This window comes from Sceloporus undulatus, chromosome 5, assembly GCF_019175285.1.
Source record: "Sceloporus undulatus isolate JIND9_A2432 ecotype Alabama chromosome 5, SceUnd_v1.1, whole genome shotgun sequence".
Classification (NCBI taxonomy): domain Eukaryota; kingdom Metazoa; phylum Chordata; class Lepidosauria; order Squamata; family Phrynosomatidae; genus Sceloporus; species Sceloporus undulatus.
The window spans coordinates 159,402,934-159,423,301 of NC_056526.1; the positions used below are offsets into that span (position 1 = coordinate 159,402,934).

The 20,368-nt window shown below is 38.5% G+C and overlaps 1 protein-coding gene across 11 annotated transcripts in view; it reads right to left on the bottom strand.

The window, feature by feature from the left end:
- Positions 1-20,368, bottom strand: part of KIAA1109 (KIAA1109 ortholog) — a 154,510-nt gene that overhangs the window by 92,982 nt on the left and 41,160 nt on the right. For all 11 annotated transcript variants that reach the window (XM_042470608.1, XM_042470610.1, XM_042470617.1 and 8 more), the window contains 11 exons: positions 19,191-19,369; positions 18,960-19,066; positions 16,460-16,665; positions 15,016-15,243; positions 13,789-13,926; positions 8,787-8,963; positions 6,853-6,981; positions 3,492-3,611; positions 2,567-2,847; positions 1,558-1,808; positions 579-837 (listed from right to left, as the gene is read on the bottom strand). In XM_042470608.1, the coding sequence (XP_042326542.1) occupies positions 579-837; positions 1,558-1,808; positions 2,567-2,847; positions 3,492-3,611; positions 6,853-6,981; positions 8,787-8,963; positions 13,789-13,926; positions 15,016-15,243; positions 16,460-16,665; positions 18,960-19,066; positions 19,191-19,369 (2,075 nt within the window). The remainder of the gene's footprint in view (positions 1-578; positions 838-1,557; positions 1,809-2,566; positions 2,848-3,491; positions 3,612-6,852; positions 6,982-8,786; positions 8,964-13,788; positions 13,927-15,015; positions 15,244-16,459; positions 16,666-18,959; positions 19,067-19,190; positions 19,370-20,368) is intronic.

The window sequence follows — 20,368 nt, forward strand, 5'->3', positions numbered from 1 at the left end:
TGTACTGTTCCCCTTTCTCTCCTCTAGCCTTCTTTTCTATTTTTATTTCTATTATTATATTAAATAAACACTTTAAAAACTAGTCTGACAGAATCAGAGAAGGAGAAAAATCATGTCAGGTAGGCAGGACAAGAAAATTAAAACTGATGAAGCAGGGAAGGAGTCCTAACAAAGGTAACTGAAAAATAATGTTGGGGCATTCCCTAGTCAAACTGGCACATGGCGATTAAATAAATCATGGTGGATTGCTCTCCCTGCTATCCTGAGAATGGGGAGGAAGGAGATCAACTGCAATCTTCTTCATCCAAGAAAGAATGACAAATGTCCCAGACTAATTCATGAAATGAGGTCAGAGGAGAGGGGAACCGGTGGAAAAATCCTTACCAGACTCAGATTTATTTCTTAGTTGACTAGGCTAACAAAAGACAGTCCAAAACTTGTCAAGCCAACAGTAAACAGAGAAAGTACAATGGCTCCACTCTTGCAAAGTGTCAAATCATGGACCACGGAGGGGCCAGGATCTGAAATGCTCTCCAGAAAACCTGGGATAAATTTCTATGTTCCAGGAAGGAACTCACCTCCCATGGATATCTTCTCTCTTTGAACTTGCCAAGAATTCCTTTTGGCCCAACTGGTCTTCAACAGCAGAAGAAGGGCTTTCCCTATCGCCTCCAAGCAAGGGAAGGGCAGCACTAGAACTACTGTTCTCCTCTGAAGATGACGAGGAACTATGAGATCTCAGTGGCACTTGTAAATTCAGGTGCTGAGATTTTCTTTCTGATTCCATCCCAACAGATCGACACTCCCATTCCTTCCTTTTAACACCATTTGCTTTACCTAAGAACAAAACAAATCAATATTTTAAACTAAATGTAGCAGAAATGTTCCTTTCTGTGAAATTTCTTTCTCTGAAATGTAGCTATTGTAATTTCGAAAAGAAAAATTCTAATATGCAATTTATGAAGCAGACCACTAACTACTTTTTCCACAGTATATTACTACCACCTACAATTATGCAAACCAGTTTAATTCTACAAACAGTGGGCTGTAGATTTCTGTGGATTTCCTAACTGCAGATTTCAGAATCTACAGGCTAGGATTGAAATGAAGAAACTTTTAATTTTTAACCCCTTTCTGGGATGGATTTCAATCAGAGAAGAGGGAGGGGAGGTAAGCCCTGAGCACCATGCCTACATTCTTCCTGAGGACAAGCCAACTGCCCTTTCTGAGCTAAATGACAGCAAAAGCAGGAAAAATGTGTCCCTGATACCCAGACCTCCCCACCCAAGCCTCCCTTACTGCTCTGAGACTGCTTCATAGCCTGGCTGCCATCAGTTTGAGGTAAATTTAAATTTTAAATATAGACTTGGGCATCCACTTTTTTGTATCTGTGGGGAGTCCAGGAATCAAAACCCTCGTTTTTCAATCATTCCTGTTATTCTATGTAGCCAATAGCAGGCTGCTTATTAAGAAGCAAAAGACATTTCAAAATAAGCTGATATGTGGTAGAGAATATATACATTTGTTTATACATACATATACACATGCACACATTACCATCTACAATTTTTGGAAGTTCTTTGGTAATAATCCATTCTCCTGGCTGTAGCAAAGATTGTCCATAAAACATATCCGATTCTGCACTTGTACTTGAAAAAGCAGAGCTACTTGATGGTGTCAAGTCTTCGAGTTTGAAGAAGTCTAATCCTGACACTGTGCCACCAAAAAACCTACAGCCGCCAAGACAGCCACACTTGTTCTTGCTTCTCTTATTCTTTGTATTATCATCTGGCCATAAAAACCATAATCTGGTGAGGAAAAGCAAGCATGACTCAATGAAATAATCTAATTCCAAGTATTATTCAGCTAAAATTTTCTGCAGAAACTGCTGCATATTATTTACTTTCTTCAGATGAATATATTAATCTGCACAGATTAAGAAGGCTTGGCTAGTTTTTATGAAATACACAGGTTTTTAAGATAACCAAATAACACTTTTTAAAAAATTGGAAATGTGCCTCCAAACTAAAGATCTAGGAAAACACATTTCCTTTTCCACTACTCATTCATATATAGTGGGGCATGCCAATTTAGAAATATTTACAATAACACATTTGAGAAAACTATCTGCATATTTTTTAAATTGTGTAATAAAAACTTTTAAAGAATCTTCTTCATCTGACATCTTTGAATTTATCAATATGTTTGTATTTGTGTGTTTATACTGGTACTGGCACCACTCAGTAATCTTTTCCAGATGATTCAGACATCCTCCAAAACAGAAATCCCCCACATTTTAACTACACTCACCTAGTATAATCAGTCTAGACTCAAGATCATATCAATTTGCAATTAGGAAAGACAAAGACAAATTTCTGTTTATTCTTAACATAAATAATTTGTTAAAGATTCAAAAGAGTTCAATAGCCCATATTTTATACTTGATAGTTTATGTTTTTGTAAATACCAGAACTGCCAATTTTGCATTAACTGGCAATTAATTAAGAATACCTACACATGCCATTTTCACACTAATGGAAATGTTTTATCAAGAAATTTCCCTTACCTCTTAGTTCTGCTGTCATGTGTTTCCAAAAAATGTCTCTGTGCTTCATGCTTAGAATGATGGTCTGCGGCTAAAGCAATATCAGCAGTGATAAGGCCCAAATTAACTGACCCTGCTTCCAGCCAATACGCTCTCCGCAGCACTGTTGGTTGAAGACCAATTCTGCAATTGTTCACTTGCTCAATGTACTGTCTAAGTTGGAAGTCTTGAATGGCAGCACTTATACCCTCACCAACAGACTGATTGTGGAGGTTACAGTTGGCAATGCGTACAGCACCCATCTAAAAGTCAAAATGGAAAAAATTTCAACATGAACCAGTGAATGGTCTATTTGCTCAATGGAAGTGGGGAAGGAAAATGAAGGGAGAGCCTTCCCAAGAGAAAGTTCTCATAACAATGGAAATCGCATCTCTAGGAGTTATTTATGACAGGATGCCATCCTCCACCAAATAAGGATGCTATTTTACATTTCTGACTTAAGAAGTACATGAAACTAAGTGTCAACTAAATTGTTAAAACCATGGTGTGAATTAGGCTTGGCAGCTATCACATCACATCAGATTACATACAGAGCCACATTTCTGAAGTTACAAAAAAGAAAGAAGTCCCCTTTCTCAGCTGAAAACACATTGCCTGTTTAATGAAGGGCATAATACTGAAAGAATTTTCCTCTGTACAAATAAAATGAGCCTCTGCAGAATACAAAGCTTGAAAATGTAAGATCTTTAAACTCTGCCTTAGCCCTGCAATAAAATAATTAATACTTCCTACATAAAATTCATGATAAATGATTTTATCTGTCAGATACATATTTGAACAAATCAGTTTTGCATTCAGCATAAATAACTTAGATTACAAAAAGTGAACTAATTCCACAAAATGATTTAAAAAATTAAGTGGCATAAACCAAGAAAAGTACTCTTACCTTTATATTTGTGGCACAACCATGTTCTACAACGTATATATCTGCTCCATCTACTGCCAGGCGTGTCATCGTGTACTTTAATGCATCAGATGTTGGACAAGGCCCAGAGATGCAACTTATCTAAAGAAGATGTTGAACGGAAGGTATAATCATATATAATGCATGCTATGAGTTAATTCTATTTCAATTTTTAAAAGGACAAAAGGGGAAATTATTTATTTGATAAGTGAGGTGAATGGGAACAGGATTTTTTAACAATTAAATGGGTGCAATTAGGATCTTGTTTATGAAAGGGAGACTATCCACATTACTACACTACATTCTTATAGTGCTGCTATTCCACTTTTACTGCTCTGGCTGCCTCCTGTTGCATTCTGAGGTTTGTAGTTCAGTGAAGCCTAAGAGCTCTCTAGCTGAGAATTCTAAATGCCCCTCCTTAAACTGCAAATGTTGTTTGCTTTCAAGTCATTTTCGATTTATGGTGACCATAAGGCGAACCTATCACAGGGTTTTCTGAGGGCTGAGTGTGTGGCTTGCCCAAGCATACCCAGTGACTATTCATGGCCAAGTGGGGTTTTAAACTCTGGTTTCCAGTGTCGTAGTTCAGCATTTAGACCACTATGTCATGCTGACTTATTAACCAACATGAAATCAGAGGTCCCCATTTCTAGCAAAAACCAGAAAGCTGGAAGAATGAAAGGCAAGAGCTTGAAACAACAAACAGCATTCAACAGGAGGGTGGTCATCTATGGTTTCAGAAAACATGGTTTATTAAGCTGTGGACAAATATCTTAGCCCAGCTAAAATATCAAGATACATGCCATAGCTGGTCACTCAGAAGCCACTGTGACAAAATGACACATAAGCGTGGAAACCTCTTCCAGTAATATGGTAAGAAGCTGGAAGGGTGGCTGAGAGCTCTAGGGTGTTTTGTATAACAAATAATACCAGTGGGACGCTGAATAAATGAAGAGACGAAAGGTGACAATGAAGTTTCATTCTTAAAATCTTGAATGATTTTTAAATTATATAACCAATAATTATATATTTATTTTAATGAATGCATTTATTGCCTCGCAGCCCACCAGGGCCCTAGAGGCAAGTTACATAGGAAAAAAAATTAAACAAACAAAATACCAAATTAGAAATAAGCTAAAAACGCCTCTTTGAAATACAGTGGGACTTTAGTATCCATGAGGGATCCATTCACAACCACCCCCTGCAAACTGTTCACCACTGGCAGGGCCTCAAATCTCATTGTCCCCAATGGTGGCACATGCAGGTTAGGAACAATAGGACTTCAGGTAAGCCGCTGTTGTCCCCAAACAACAGGGGATTACCTGAAGTCCTATTGTTTCTAATGGCGGCATGGCTGTATGCACACACTGCCATTGGGGACAATGGGGGATGGAGGTGCGGCCACACGAACACAGTGCCATTGGGGCAATGGGAGCTTGACGTCCGCAGATGTTTAAATCTGTGGATGTCAAGCCTGTGCATAATGAGGCCCCACTGTAATTCTAACATTACAGAAATTAAAAATGATTTTAAAAAATGGCAACATGTAACAACAAGCATCACTCTTTTGAAATTTGCTTCTCTTGTAGACAAAAGTCAGATAAACTGAGGTAATACTTAACAACCTCTGTTTAACTTATTTTGTATACAAAAGAACTATCCTCCCAACCCCTATAGGTGCATCTCAAACTCTCAAAGAGTTCCTGTTTTGCATTTAAATTGCCAGTGTTTTCTCTGTGCCATGCAATAAACAACCAAATTTTATGCAAAATTTGCTGATTGTCAAAAGCCCAGTAGCACTGAGCAGCAATATATGCTGCTCCAAATATATGCTGATGTTTCAAATCTAGCTAGAGGATTCAGCAATGTAGGTAGAGGATTCAGCAAGACACTATCAAAAGAGAAGGGAATTGTACAAAGCAATTTGCTAGCATTCACCTACACCTGTTTTAAGCTCTTGCAGTATGCAGAATGAAGAAGTGTTCCTTCATTATTATGATTGGCAGAAAATAGTTGTTTTAATATTATATAAAGTAATTATTTCTATATTTTTTATATTATGATGATGGATTAAGTTGACTGTATTGGCTATTTAAAATATATTAAGCTTCAAATTTTCTCTCTATTTATCATTAATATTTTAATCCCTTTAATTTATGATATTACAGTCATATAAAATGTAATAAAAAATCTGACAGAACGCAAAGCCAGTGGATTGATCTTCCCTGTCATCCCGAGAATAAATACAACCAAAGTGCAACAACTGCAGTAGTAAGGCCCATGAAATAAACTCATCATATCAGCCAGTTTAATAAACCAGCCATGAAGTACCTGGACAACAGACTATCATAGGTACCCTCTGGAAACCTAGGCCAGAATCCCTGCTAGTATATTATGGTTTTGCACTACTCTTCTTTCAGTGCAACAGTGGCAAGAGAAGGTAGACAAAATCTGCCAGCTCTCTGATCTAGCTCATACACAATGGCTCTAGCCACTCTTTTTCCTCCTGCCACTGCCACCACTTACCAAGTAGTGCTCACCAGTTTATTTAGATGTATTTTTAATAGGATCCACCATGGTTTAGTGGTCTGAGCATTAGATTATGACTCTGGAGACCAGGGTATCCTCACTCAGCCATGGAAACCCACTGTGTGACCTTGGGCAAGTTACACTCATTCAACCTCAGAGGAAGGCAAAGGCAAACTCTCTCTAAAAAAATCTTGCCAAGAAATCCCCACAACAGGGTTGTGTTAGGTTCACCATAAGTCAGAAATGACATGAAGGCATACAATAACAACAATAATGTTCCATACATTTCAACTGAGAGTTTTATCCTAAGCAAGTACATATGCACTCCTATTCACACTTGCCTGCATGTATGTCACAGTGAACTTTCAAATCTAAGTGTACATAGGTTTGAGTGACACATGGTTATGGATAGTGCTGGCCACCTCATTTAGAGATTTGCACAATTTCACAGGAGGTGGGGAAGTTTGAATGAAATGGAGAGAAGGGAGCAACAGAAAATGGTGGAGTTGGCATAGTCAACTCTAAAGATGACTTGGAATATATACAAAGTGCAGTCATACCATGCTGATTTACAAATCAAAACAAACTCCAGTCTTAATATTCTAAAACTCCTTGTTACCACTTATTATAATGGAATGACCCTATTAAAAATATGTCATTACCTTAGAAACACTTTTATTTGCTTAATTTTTAAAATAAAATAGTTAACATGTACTTCTATTACTAATCGAGTTAAAAGAGAATTAAGTGTCATATGTTTACATGATGCTTCTTATGTAACAGTCATCAGAAAATACCAAATCACATTTATTACCTTAGCTTCACAGAAGCGGCGATCAATTCCATGCTGACATATGATTACAGACTTTGGTCTTTCCAGTTCAAATTCACGGCATACCACATGAAACACAAATGTCTGTCCCCACTCGAGCAGGCATGCAAGCTGCATACATATAAAATGTTTTAACTAGACAGAAACCATTAAGTAAAGCTAAAGAACTTCAACACTATTGAAAATGTCTTCCTGTTCCAACACCTTGCCATGCTACACAAAATCAAAATTGTGCCTTTTATAATCATAACTGCAATGGTCTGCCAACAAAGGGCATTTTGGAAATTAGAAGGAAGGGTTTGTTATCTTATTTAAGAAAATCCAAAGGAAACCTTTCTAATTAAAGCCACTCTGTCTTTAGCTGAAAATACTTGTAAAGAAAAGGGGGCAGGGAAGAGTAGTTATTTCACTAACATTATTTTTTTATTCTTCAAGTAAAGGTTATTGAATTAATTCATAAGATACACACAAATACTAACTGAAACATTTATGCATTTTGCCTTTGAAATTCAAGCTCTCTGTTTATTTTAAATTTATTTGTTATTTATTTGTTAAATAAATTTGTTATTTATTTGTTAAATCTTTCAAGATGGAGCCTCCAATTTCTTATTCTCTAACTTCCCACTACAGTTGTAAAATATTAGAAGTTGAATTACCATTATTCCTAGATACAAAATCCACAGCTTGTTCACATATGCATTTTAAAAACTGCAAAACCATCAATATAGTAATTCAAATGCTAGGTCCAAGTGGTATCTTAAAAAATAGCTTATAGTTTCAAGGGAATTGCAACTACAACTTTAAAAAGGCAATTCAACTAGAAAAGAAGCCTCGGGACTTTTTACTCGAGTTCTCTGCAATGCATTCAAGTTATCAAAACCTTCTTATCCTCTAGAGAGCACGAAGCAGCACTTTGTTGGAAAAGCTTTCTTTAGTAAGCACATTATTACAAACAATTATGCTGTTCTCACTGAAAATATACTGCAGAAACTAAAGTGATAACTATAATGGATCCTTAAGCCACATTTAACTATTTCAGAAAATAATAATAACATCTTTACATTTTAATTCCTGGTAATTATAATCAGAGGAGCAGTTAGTCTTCAGAGAGCATACACATTTACCATCCATCTCTTCCTTCACATTTTTAAAATGATGCCCATCTTAAATGGACAAATTCCTGTAGAGTTACAATGTAAACTGCTGTGAACATACAAGTACTATAGTGTATACTATCTATATTAGATGTCTAAAATAATGTAACATAAAACCTAGACTGTCTTCCAGCTTTATTAAACTTGATTGATTCATTCAGATTTAAACATACAGTAGTTGCTTTCAAGAAAATATTGTGTGGTTTTTCATCAAAACAATCTAAGTAAATTGTACTAAACTAAACAAATATCTTTGTGCATCTTATTTGAAATTCTTGTTATTGACTCTCAATTTTGTATTGTATTTTTAAACGATGATATTTTATTGTAATCTAGATGTTATTGTGGTTTTATGCTTGTAATCCCGCTTCAATCCATTGGGAGATGCAGGAAATAGAAATAAATTATTATTATTATTATTATTATTATTATTATTATTATTATTATTGTACAATGGACTAGTGAAGAAGCATAAACAAGAAGCTCCATCTACAATAGAGAGATCTGAATCAATGTTCATGAGCCCAAACATTTGTTTCCTTCTTTAAATAATTTCTTCCTGGTTTAAGAATTTGGAATTTCAGTTCATATTGGACAAAAAGAAAGGATTTCCCTTCAATATCTGCTGTTGCAAAAAAGATCTAGGAAATGTAAGCTAGTTTGTTCTAGTCAAACCCCTTTCTTCCCACAACTTTTTAGTACATGCAAAGTCTAAGCTAAGGAAGCAATGCACACATTTCATTCTCAGGCTCAATGACATACCTGTGGAACTGTAACCTTAGATGTAAGGCTTCCAGCTTGAACATCAATCAACCATGCATATTCTAAAGAATCACTCCCCAGTGGCAACCCTTCTGTTGAAAACATAGCATGAGCACGTAGCTGCAGACCAGAAAGGCTCATATGACCCTCTCGAAGTACTTCATCCACAGTGGGTCTCTGTTAAAAATGAAAGATCTATCTTTTGAGCAGGAGAACTGAAACAAGCTATGCACTAACCAGAGACCAATGTTTTGTGGCTATTATATATTGATAAATCTTTCTATGAAATAAGAATATACTTGGGTTATCAAATATACATAACATGTAATTTTATCACTCAAATTGCAAAACAATGCATATACAAGTTTAAATCAAGATATTTTTCATTCTTTACTTTGTTTATCTGTGAAAATCTAGTCAACAAATTATATATTCCTATTATCTGGATGGGAATTAATAAAAAAAAATTGTGATCACAAATCTTTGAAAAGATCAGAAATCTTTAAGAGTCAAGGCTGATGAAGTAACACCAGTCTTCATGGAAAAAATAAATGTGCCACCGCTAAAATATTTTAAATAAATGTACACACAATGACACAGTTTTTAACATTCCAGTGAGATAGAATTCATAGCCATATTCGTCTGGAATATCATTACGCAAAGGGACCTTGTAGCATCTTTGAAACCAACTGAGTGAAAGAAATTATAGCATACATTTTCAGAGACTTGGTCTACTTCCTCGGATGCATGGAAGGACCTTTATAAGTAGGCTGTATGAATAGCCATGGGAGTGCAAAATTTGTGAGTATGACGATGAGGTGATAGTTTTTATCAGTACTGATGTTAACATAAATATGCTGCTACACAAGGCAACCAAACTGTTAGTTTGTGGGAACTAAGCAACATGGCATTAGTATCAATAGTATTCAGTATTCATACTGCACATTTCAAGTGTTCCAGGCAGTCTGCAGACATTACTTCGCAATTAATCACAACAGCCTTTTAAGACAGAACAACATTATCTATATATTGCATGAAGAGGATGAGACTGATAGAAGGTTGATTTGCCTAAAATTACCTCAAGAGTTCTTAATAAAGCAGTAAGTAGGAACTTGCCATCTCATAATTTATTTATTAACTACTATAATATCTCACTTTTAAAGGGTTTCTAAGAGAAAACTTTCCCCCTATACTACAGATACTTCTGAAATTCAAGCAATGCTATTATCCAAATGAATTGTCATTTCAAACCTGCTGACAAAAGGCTGTCAGTTAAAGAGCTGTCAATAGTAGAGCATTTTGTAGCGTTTATTAATTAAAGTAATTTTAGTTTTGAAATAATTATTATTCAGTAATGCTGGAGGTAATATTTCAGAGGAAGAAACTGCTAAAACCATCTCTGGGTATTACTTGCCTAAGAAAACCCAGTGAAATTAATGGGATCACCATCAACAGGCAATCTGAAGGCACATAAACACACAGTGTGCATGCAGAAATACAATGTACAGCTTTTACATATCCTTGATCTTTCTGAAGGGGGAGGGAATAGGAACTGTTTTTATTATTTAGTACCACAACACAATACCTGTGACTGAAATGAAAAATCACTTCAAAAACTTTTGTTATGTGCTTACACATAATCACAGCTTTATTACAGAATAACCACATTTCATTTCCCTCTCACTTAACTAATTACATCCCCTACCCACACTCTAAATCGCCCAATATGAAATATTATTCCAATAAAGGCAAAACATCTGATAAAGTAAGTTGCACTCCATGAAACCTTCTGTCAAATAAACCTTGTCTGCTTTTAAGGTCCCAGAAGATTATTTGTATAATAGACTAATACAGCTGTGTTTCTTGATGTTCGAAAATAGCAATGTCTGGAGATGCTGAAACACTACTTTATATTTATCTGAGCTTTCATTAGCTTAAGTTTATTATTTAATAATACTTATTTAATAAGTTCTAATATTTACTACTGTATATCATAGCTGCAGTAGATCTCAAATCATATGCACAGTTCAGAAATAGATAACCTATCGAAACCAATGCAAATGTTTGTACTTTACGAACAGGAAACAATTTAGAAATCCTTAACCTTCTTTCACATTGGTAGACAGGAATTCTCACATTTATAAACAATTTTGATTGCTCCCCGATACCCTTGGAGGAAGCCAGGATGAATTTAATGGGAGAACTAAAATGTACAAATACTTTATGCAAACTTTCGAAGTTTCACCAGCTTTTTCATCAGGCAAAGATGTTAGAAATCATCCAGGAGAAGAAACGTGACAATGTTAAGAGTCACAGACCTACATTTTGTCTCAGACGTTACTTCTGTTGTCACTTATTATGGCCTAGAAATATCAGTGCAGATAGAGACCACTCCCCTAAATACAATAGCAGCAGCAGGCTAAATGCTCCTTTTTTTTAAAGGGAGGAAACACTCAATTTATGAAGAAGTCTCTGTACTGTTACATTTGATGATATCTCTATAGACCATCTTAACTGGTGACAGAAGTAACATGTGAAACAAACAGTAGGCCTGTGATTCTAACATCATCATTTTCTTCTCCTATATGATAACATCTTTACTTAATGAAGAAACCAGTGAAAGTTTAAAAGCTTGTATTACCATATATACTCATGTATAAGTTGACCTCATGTATAAGTCGAGGGCAGGTTTTGGGGCCAAAATCTTGGATTTTGATATGACCCTTAGATAAGTCAAGGGTGAAATGTGAAGTTGATGCTTTACTACATGATCAAACTTGCACTCAAAAGAGTTGTAAAATACAAAATTTATGGAAAGTTATAAAGTTACAGAAATTAATCACTGCTAGTTCTCTTTTTCTTCATCTTTTAGATCCTTTAGCTTGAATAATGCTGTGTAAAAAGCTCTCATTTTCTTTGCACAACTCATTTCGTAGAGAGCAAAAGCTATTTTTCCTATTTTGAAGTACCTATTGTTTTAACAATGGGATGGATGGTAGACTTTTGCTTGGATTTATTGCAATAACACACATATAAAGTAAGGAAAAGCCTGCCTTTCTGTACTAGAAGTACAGTGGTGAAACAAGTACAGCAGAGAGAGCTAAGATCTTTGTCCCTCTGAAAAGAACACAGAAATACCACCAAAACTCTACTCTCTCTAGAGGCCTTTTGCAATGCCTGAATGGAAAAAAGGAACTACAGTGGCCCTTTGAGGCTTTTCTGGGGCACCAGAGAAGCGACCTCTGTCTGCCAAGGAAGGGAAGTGCCAAAAAAGCCTCTGCCAGAGCTGCATTTTTTACTCTCAGGCATTGCAATAGAACAGACCATTGGAGACTTCCTCAGCAAGAAGGTTGAGGTGTCCCACCAGGGTACCTTTAACTATTAAACAAACCCCTATCACCTCTCTGTTTCTCTCGCCATTCCTTCAGCTTTTGTCAGAAAAAAGCCTTGCAAAGGAGGTTTCGGATAGAAGGCTGATCTGGTGAGTTTAAGAGATCAATGATACTTGCTGAAATGAAATACTGAGTGTAGTTTCCAAATATCCTGAGTACTTCCTTACCTCTATATGACAGCTACAGGAAAAGAGATTCCACCTCAACTTTAGGTGACACTTCCTGACAGTAAAAGCTGTTAGATGTGCAACACACTCCTTCAAAGTGTGGTGGACCTAGGGTTGCCATAACCCGGCTGCAACCAGGATTGTCCCGGTTTTGGTGGCACCGTCCCCCTCCCGTCCCGGGTGCCACCAAAAACCGGGACAACCCCGGTTTCGGCCGGGTTGCGCTGCAACCCACGGGGCCTCACTGCGCTCCTCCTCCTCCACCGCGCATGGCCAAGCGGAGGAGGCAGAAGAAGAGGAGGGGCAGCGAGGCTTGGGGGGAGGAGGAGGCGAAGGTGGAGGCGGCACCTCCTGCAAGCAGCCGTGCCACCCTCCCCGCGGCCTCCTTCCTCCTTCTCGGCCTCTCTGGAGGCCGAAGGCTCCTCAGGGGCCGGGAAGGAGCGTGCTGGGCCGCCCGCGATTGCGGGGGGCCTCTTTGCGTGTCCTCCATTTTTTATAAAATGTGTCCTCCATTTTACAATGTTGTCCTACATTTGTCCCAGTTTGGAGGTCCTGCCTTATGGCAACCCTAGGTGGATCCTCCTTCTTTGGAGGTTTTTAAACAGAGGCTGGGTATGCTTTGATTGGGAGTTCCTACATGGCAGGGAGTTGGACTGGATGGCCTTGTGTCTTCTAACTCTATGATTCTATGATTCCCCCCATTTCTCTTTCTCCCTGCCTTCCTCCCGATCTCAGCTTTGCAAAGGAGGTTTGGGATGCAACTTGCAAGGCTCATCTCTCCCCATTTCTCTTTCTCTATGCCTTGCAAAGGAGGTTTGGACTCTCTCTTTTTCTCCTGGTTTTGGCGATCCCAGCCTTGGAAAGGGGATTACCCTATTGACCCTTATATACGTCTACCCCGGGATTTTGAAGCTCATTTTGAGGCATAAATTTTTCGACTTATAGTCGAGTATATACGGTATGTATTTTGTATTTTAGTTGTGCCCATAAAGGTATCACTGTTTTGTGGATTTTGTATTTTGCTGCACAGCCAACAAGGCTACTCCTGAATATGATACCTGCATTTAATGGGATTCTTTGCTGAGTAGACATGTATAAGCTTGCATAGTAAATTTAATAGATGGAATTAGAAAATAAATGGACAAAGATAAAATCAGAGGCTTATAGTCAATTGTTAATCTCAGTGAAGGCAGATCCTTGAACAAATGAAGACAAACAAGAAATTCGAAGACAACATATAGAGAGATCTGATCTATATAAGTTCCACTGATTCAACTTAACTAGTCTAGTTGGGACTAGCAATTGGATTTAGGCCAGTTATTACTTATGTGTACTTTTCTTGCTTGCTTTATTTCAAGCAGTTTTAATAGCATTTAGTCGCAGGGAAACTTACATAAAATCCAGAATTTTAAAACAATAAATTAAAAATTAAAGTCATGCTACCTGGTAATTGTCATTCAAGAATAAATTCAGTGGTGATAATACAAGCTGCAACATAGTTTCTTTGTATCCTTTTTTCATCTCAAAACATAACCTTTCCAGAAAAGCTGTAGGACATTCAGGGCCATCGCTGTTGCAGTGCTAGGAAACAGAACATCAGAAATGTTATCTTCATTAAACAGAGTATCAACAATATTTAAACTGCTGGATTATGGTATAAGTAACTTTCTTCAGTCACCACAGGGAATGCTGAAAAATGTATTATCATAAATTGACAAAATTTAACCAAAATAACTTGTGCTGCAGTTGAACATGAGCAGTCTTGAGTGATAGAGAAAAGAAAGTAGTTTACATTATTATGAGATGCCAAAGAAGATTTTTGTGATGTTATTATCCATGCAGGTAGAGGACAAAAAGGTACCTTTTCTTAGCTGGTTAGGAGTACATTTCATTTAATCTCAAGTCCTAGTAAAATGTACCAGAAGATGTTAGTAGAAAGGAAACAGGGGAAGTGCATGTGTGTTTGTGTGTGTGTGTGGGGGGGGGGGGGGTGGTCCACAGAGGCAAGTCTTCCCAATGTAGTGCCCTTCACATGTGGCCAAGGATCATGTTGCCTGAAGATGAGATCTGTACTCCAAAACATCTGAAAGGCTACATATTGGGGGAAACTAGTATAGTTGGTACCTCTAAATGTATCTGTTTGAAACACTTATATCAACTCAGCCTTTCCTCTTGTGAGTTCAATGCAGAGTTACAAAAATCAAACACTGAACAATTACATATGATCCAATAATCACTGGTAGGCTTTTTTAAACCCTTTGCTTTATTATAATTTAACCCAATTTTAAATCCTGTGGGTTTTTTTAAATTTTGAAAATGAATACATGATGCCTGCCATCTTGTGGCCAGGAAAACAAACAGTCAACAAGCACTAATGAGTGGTTCATCGCAAGAGGAGCTGCAGCAATAAAATAGTTATTTTATGGTACAATATAGATTACTGAAGAAATGCAGGTCGAGATAAACTGTCTTAATTTTGTTCAACATCCATTTGCATGAGGAATTCCTTTGTAATATCTGTGCTCCCAAACAAAGAATGGGAACACACCAAAAGCCAAGCATGACCAACAGACCAAAGGCAGCAGCTGTATTACTCTGCATAAGTGCATATTTTAACAAAACCATTGCACACTTGATGCTTGTAATCAGTAACAAACCCAGATTACTTACCACTGGCAGTCGCCCATGCACTTTGTACACATTTACAAGCACAGTAATATCCCATGGACGCAAAGTAAGAGGGTGAACTTGTCTGACTGATGTGTCACTCTCCCTTTTGTCGGCATCCACTCCTACTGCAGTCCATCCAGAACTTGAAGATGTTGACATGGATAATACTGGACTTGAAATAACTTCCTCAAAATCAGTATACATATCATCTTCACCAAAATAATTTTCCTGGCAGGATGAATTAGCAACGCTTAGATTAAAATAAACCTCTAAATAAAAATATGTACAGTGCTGTGTAAATTTACAGCGCTTTATAAATAAAGGTTAATAATAATAATAATAATAATAAATTTCCATGAAGTTTTACTTCTGTCATTCACATATAAAGATTTCATCATATAAAGATTTTTTAATTTTTTTTAACTATACAGGAATAATCAATATAATAAACACCATTAAGACTGAGGGCTTCTCATCTCCAATGAAACAACACATTTCCCCAAATCAGTCTTATTTTTAGACTTGCTTTAATAATTGTAGGAGTTCATTGTCTAACTATTTATTTATTTTATTTTATTTTTATCCCACCTTTCTCCCAAAATGGGTCCCAAGGCAGCGAACATATATACACATAAGTTAAAACTGTACACTTAAAATCATAATATAAAAATTACAAATATAAAATTTTTAAAACATACAGAGTTAAAATTAAACAGTCCAAGTATAACCCTCTCATCTCCCAATAAAACCAAGCCTGCCAGATCTCAAAAGGCTTGTTTAAACAAAAATGTCTTTGCCTGCCTACGAAAGGCCAGCAGTGAGGGGGCCAGCCTAGTCTCCCGTGGAAGGGAATTTCACAGGGAAGGAGCAGCCACTGAGAAGGCTCTCTCTCGGGTCCTCACCAGGCGAGCCTGGGATGGTGGTGGGACCGAGAGAAAGCCTTCTCCTGCAGATCTTAGGGCTCTAGGTGGTTCATATGGGGATATACAGTCTTTCAAATAGTCTGGACCTAAGCCGTGTAGGGCTTTATAGGTCATAACCAGCACTTTGAATTGTGCTCGGAAATGAACTGGTAGCCAGTGAAGCTGTTTCAATACAGGAGTTATATGCTCCCTGTAACTGGCTCCGGTCAGCATTCTAGCCGCAGCATTTTGGACTTGCTGAAGTTTCCGAACAGTTTCCAAAGGCAGCCCCACCTAGAGCGTGTTACAGTAGTCCAATTGGGATGTAACCAAAGCATGTGTCACTGTAGCCAGATCTGATGTCTCAAGGAATGGGCGCAGCTGGCGCACAAGTTTTAATTGTGCAAAAGCACTTCTGGCCACTGCTGAGACCTGGGCATCCAGATTCAGACTGGAGTCCAGGAGCACACTCAAGCTGCGAGCCTGAGATTTCAAGGGGAGTGTAACCCCATCCAACTATCAACCCAAAGAGTTCTCTGTACCTTTATGGACAGGAAGGCTTTCAAAAGAGGTCCATACAGAGTTATCTGGGAATCTGGGGAGAGTTCCAGTTCGACTCGGAGCTTGTCAGGTGGAAGTTCTGAGGGATCAACAGGGAGACGGGAAGAACCTGAAGGTGATATGCCTCTATCTGTCATTTTCTGAGTTGGCCGCAATGCAGATAAAACCGTTTCTTCCATTTCTGACACTATGGAGTAAATAAAATAGTAAATAATTCCAAACCAGAAGTGAAACATTTCACTGCACCTAAGCTCAGAAAAATGAAACAAACCAAATAAAAAGTCTGGCACCCTAATTAGTAACGTTTAGATGATTAACATGTTCACTGAAGAATGTATACAACCTATGAAGTTTCAAAACAAAATTCTGCATTATTCAAACATGTATGCCATGTTTCTGAAGAAAAAAGTTTCTATACTTTGCTTCTGCTATATAAACTAGTGATAACTGAATGTTACATTCTTTAAATAAATACAGTCCAAATTACAGTGGAACCTTGCCTTACACAGGGGATCCGTTCCACCTCCCTCCACCTATGCTCGAACCCCATTATAGTGAATGGGGCTTGTGCATGTGGCAGCACGGCACACACACTGCGGCCACACACACCATTCAAAGTATTACAGCATGGCTTCCACATAAACCGGAAGCCACGTATCACATGGCCGCGTAAGAAGCAGGTGTGCTGTATTAGAAGTGACACATTCAGTAAATCATATATCAAAAATCACATGCAAAAATCTCCTAAGGGCTATGGCTACTGTATCTATGATTCACAGATCCATCTCATTCTATGTCATATTTGGTATGAAGAATGTATAATTAGGGTCATCAGGATGGGGGTGGAAACCTAAGGCCTCTTCTATCTTTGTTTTTGTACTCGTGTCAAGATATTTAAGATGTACTGAAACAGATGTGTGCACAAGGTGTACCAAATCTTCAATGCACTACAGAAACATTTCAAGACAGCAGCCAACAACACTTAAGCTGCATCCACACAGCAGGATATTCCAGTTTGACATCACTTTAACTGCTATGGCTGAATGATATGGAATTCTGGGATTTGTAGTTTTGTGAGATATTTAGCCTTCTCTAGTCAGAGAGCTCTGGTGCCACAACCAACTACAATTCCCAGAATTCCATAACATTGGGCCATGGCAGTTAAAATGGTGTGAAACTGGATTGTTTCTGCAGTGCAACCTTAGTGGTCAAGCAGACAGGGCAAAAGAAGCGGCCAGAGGCCACTCCCACCCCAATTGCTGCAGGACCCTGGTCCTAATCCAGGCCGCCACCACAGTCCTGAACTGAGTCGCTGGAAGGAGCGGATTATATCTGCTCTGTTTTGGCCTGGTTATTCTGGCCTGGTGAGGGCTCCTCACAGCTTCTGGCTGTGTTCGGGGTGTGTGGCATGTAAATACCATGCCCCCAATGTGGCCCGAAGCCGGCACTTTTGGCCTGTCTATTTTGGAGCGTTTGGGCCTTTTCACATTACAATGGAGTCTCATCTGTCGACTTGCCTTCCGCAGATTTCAGCATGCATGGATAGCAAACCCTTGGTTGTCCCCAGTGGCAGTGTGGGCATATGGCTGTGCTGACATTAAGGACAGCCCCCTGTTGTTCTCAATGGTGGTGCACACATGCAACTATGCAGTTGCTCAGCCATTAGGGACAGCCCCCGGTTGTCTTCAAAGGTGGCGCGCACACACAGCCATGCAGCCTTTAGGGACAGCCCCCGATTGTCCCTAACGGCGGTGTGGCCACATGCACACTCTGTTGTTGGGGACAATGGGGGCTGTCCTTAATGGCTGTGCAGCTGCGTGCATTTGCTGCCATTGGGGACAGCGGGACTCAAGGTCCCATGGATTTTGGTATCCATGGTCCCACTGTAGGTCCCTCGCAGGTCCCAAGGTCTCACTGTCACAACTTTAGCACTAGGATTCCCCTTCAACTGCCATGGCTACATGCTGTGGAATCCTGGATTTGGCAGATTGGCAAGGCACTAGAGCTCTCTAGCAGAGAATTCTAATCATCCCCCCAACTGTATATCCCAAGATTCTATGGGAAGAAGTCTAGACAATTAAAATGGAATCATGGTGCTATAACTGTATAATATGAAAGGACCAAAAGGTAGGTTAAACCAATTGTCCCAGGAGAAGAGACCTAAGACTTGAAACACAGTGGGACAACATCAATCAAAACTATATCCTAACACTGTGTATCCAAATCAAACTGTTTCATGTAGACCTCAAGCAGCTGGATATGACTCACATTCACTCCACAATGTTTGGCCATGGTCCTATAAACGAATCCACTTCAAGCTGAAGAGAAGGCTACATAATGGACCAGTATGTCTCACAGCCATTTTTTTTTTTTTTTTTTTTTTTTTTGGGTTGCCAACTTAGGCTGGGTAGTCAAAATATTCTCTTTCAAAATGTACCTGCCATGTTTAGCATAGTATAAAAGGAACAAAGTGATGCTTACATGATTGCTTTAATTGTTCATCAGCCTTCTGAGGATAAATTGGATGCCACACGTAGTCAATTGTGAGCATTACACTTGGCACAGTCCAGCATTCAACCCAGCCAGCCCTTTTAGAAAAAGAATAGTTTGTCATACGATTAATTGTTCTGTTCATCATTTCTTAACAAGGAGGAAAAACCAAGGGAACCCATAATAATACAAGCTGGTTTCTCATATGAGAACAAAACTCACTCTTCTTGAGTCATGTTCCTCCACTTTGCTTTGCTTTGTTTTTGACCACTCTGACTATCAGCAGAAACACAGGACTCAGGATTTAGTTTGTTAGGATGACAATCCTTCACCAGCATAAAGAGAGAATATTTACTAGGGTGGCAGTCAGGCAGAAGCAAATGAAGATCAAGTCCTTCTCCCTAAAAATATAATATAAATATAATATTAATATAAAATTTCACACAATGCTCACACTAGGTCCATGCCCTAGTGATCTCACGACTTGATTACTGTAACGTCCTCCTGGCTGGGCTTCCTCTTTCTCACCTCCATTCTTTAATCTCTGTTCAGTGTTCAGCTGCACGTATTATCACTTTCACCCACCGCTCTGACCACATCTCTCCTGTGTTGGCATCCCTTCAGTGGCTCCCCCTCCCTTTCCGCATTCAGTATAAGCTCCTGCTGTTGACATTTAAAGCCCTCCATGGACTGGCTCCTCCTTACTTATCAGACCTTCTTTCTCCTCACCTTCCCACCAGGGCCCTCCGTTCTGGTAGTCAAGGTCTACTGTCTCAGCCCAGGATTTCCTCTGCCCCATCCCAGATTCACCCCTTTTCACTTGCTGCCCCTCACTCCTGGAACCTTCTTCCCCCACAAGCAAGAGCCATCACTTCTTTAACCAGCTTTAAAACGGAGTTGAAAACCATCCTGTTCAGAGAAGCCTTCCCAGGCATTGCATAATTGTCGCTTACTACTTGATGTTCTTTTGGTGCCTGTTTATCAAACCATTTCCTGTATTGCTATGTACTGTATATGCATTATCCTATTTGAGAGTATGTATTTTCCCTGGAAAATGATTAACCATCCATTATGATGTCAAGCCCTCCCTCCAGTCCATCTGCCTTGGTCCAGGCCTTGGAGGTAGAGAGGAACTGTTGGACCTCTTACCCTTTCCCTCCACCACTCCCTTCTCCTTCTGTGTCATGTCTTTTTAGATTGTAAGCCCAAGGGCAGGGAACCGTCTAACTAAAAAGATTGCATGTACAGCGCTGTGTAAATTTACAGCGCTTCATAAATAAAGGTTAATAATAATAATAATAATAATAATAATAATAATAATAATAAGTTTCAAAGCATTACAAAAATACTTTTTATTAATGCCCAATAATAAGTGATTCATCACTTCCATGAATAGTTTA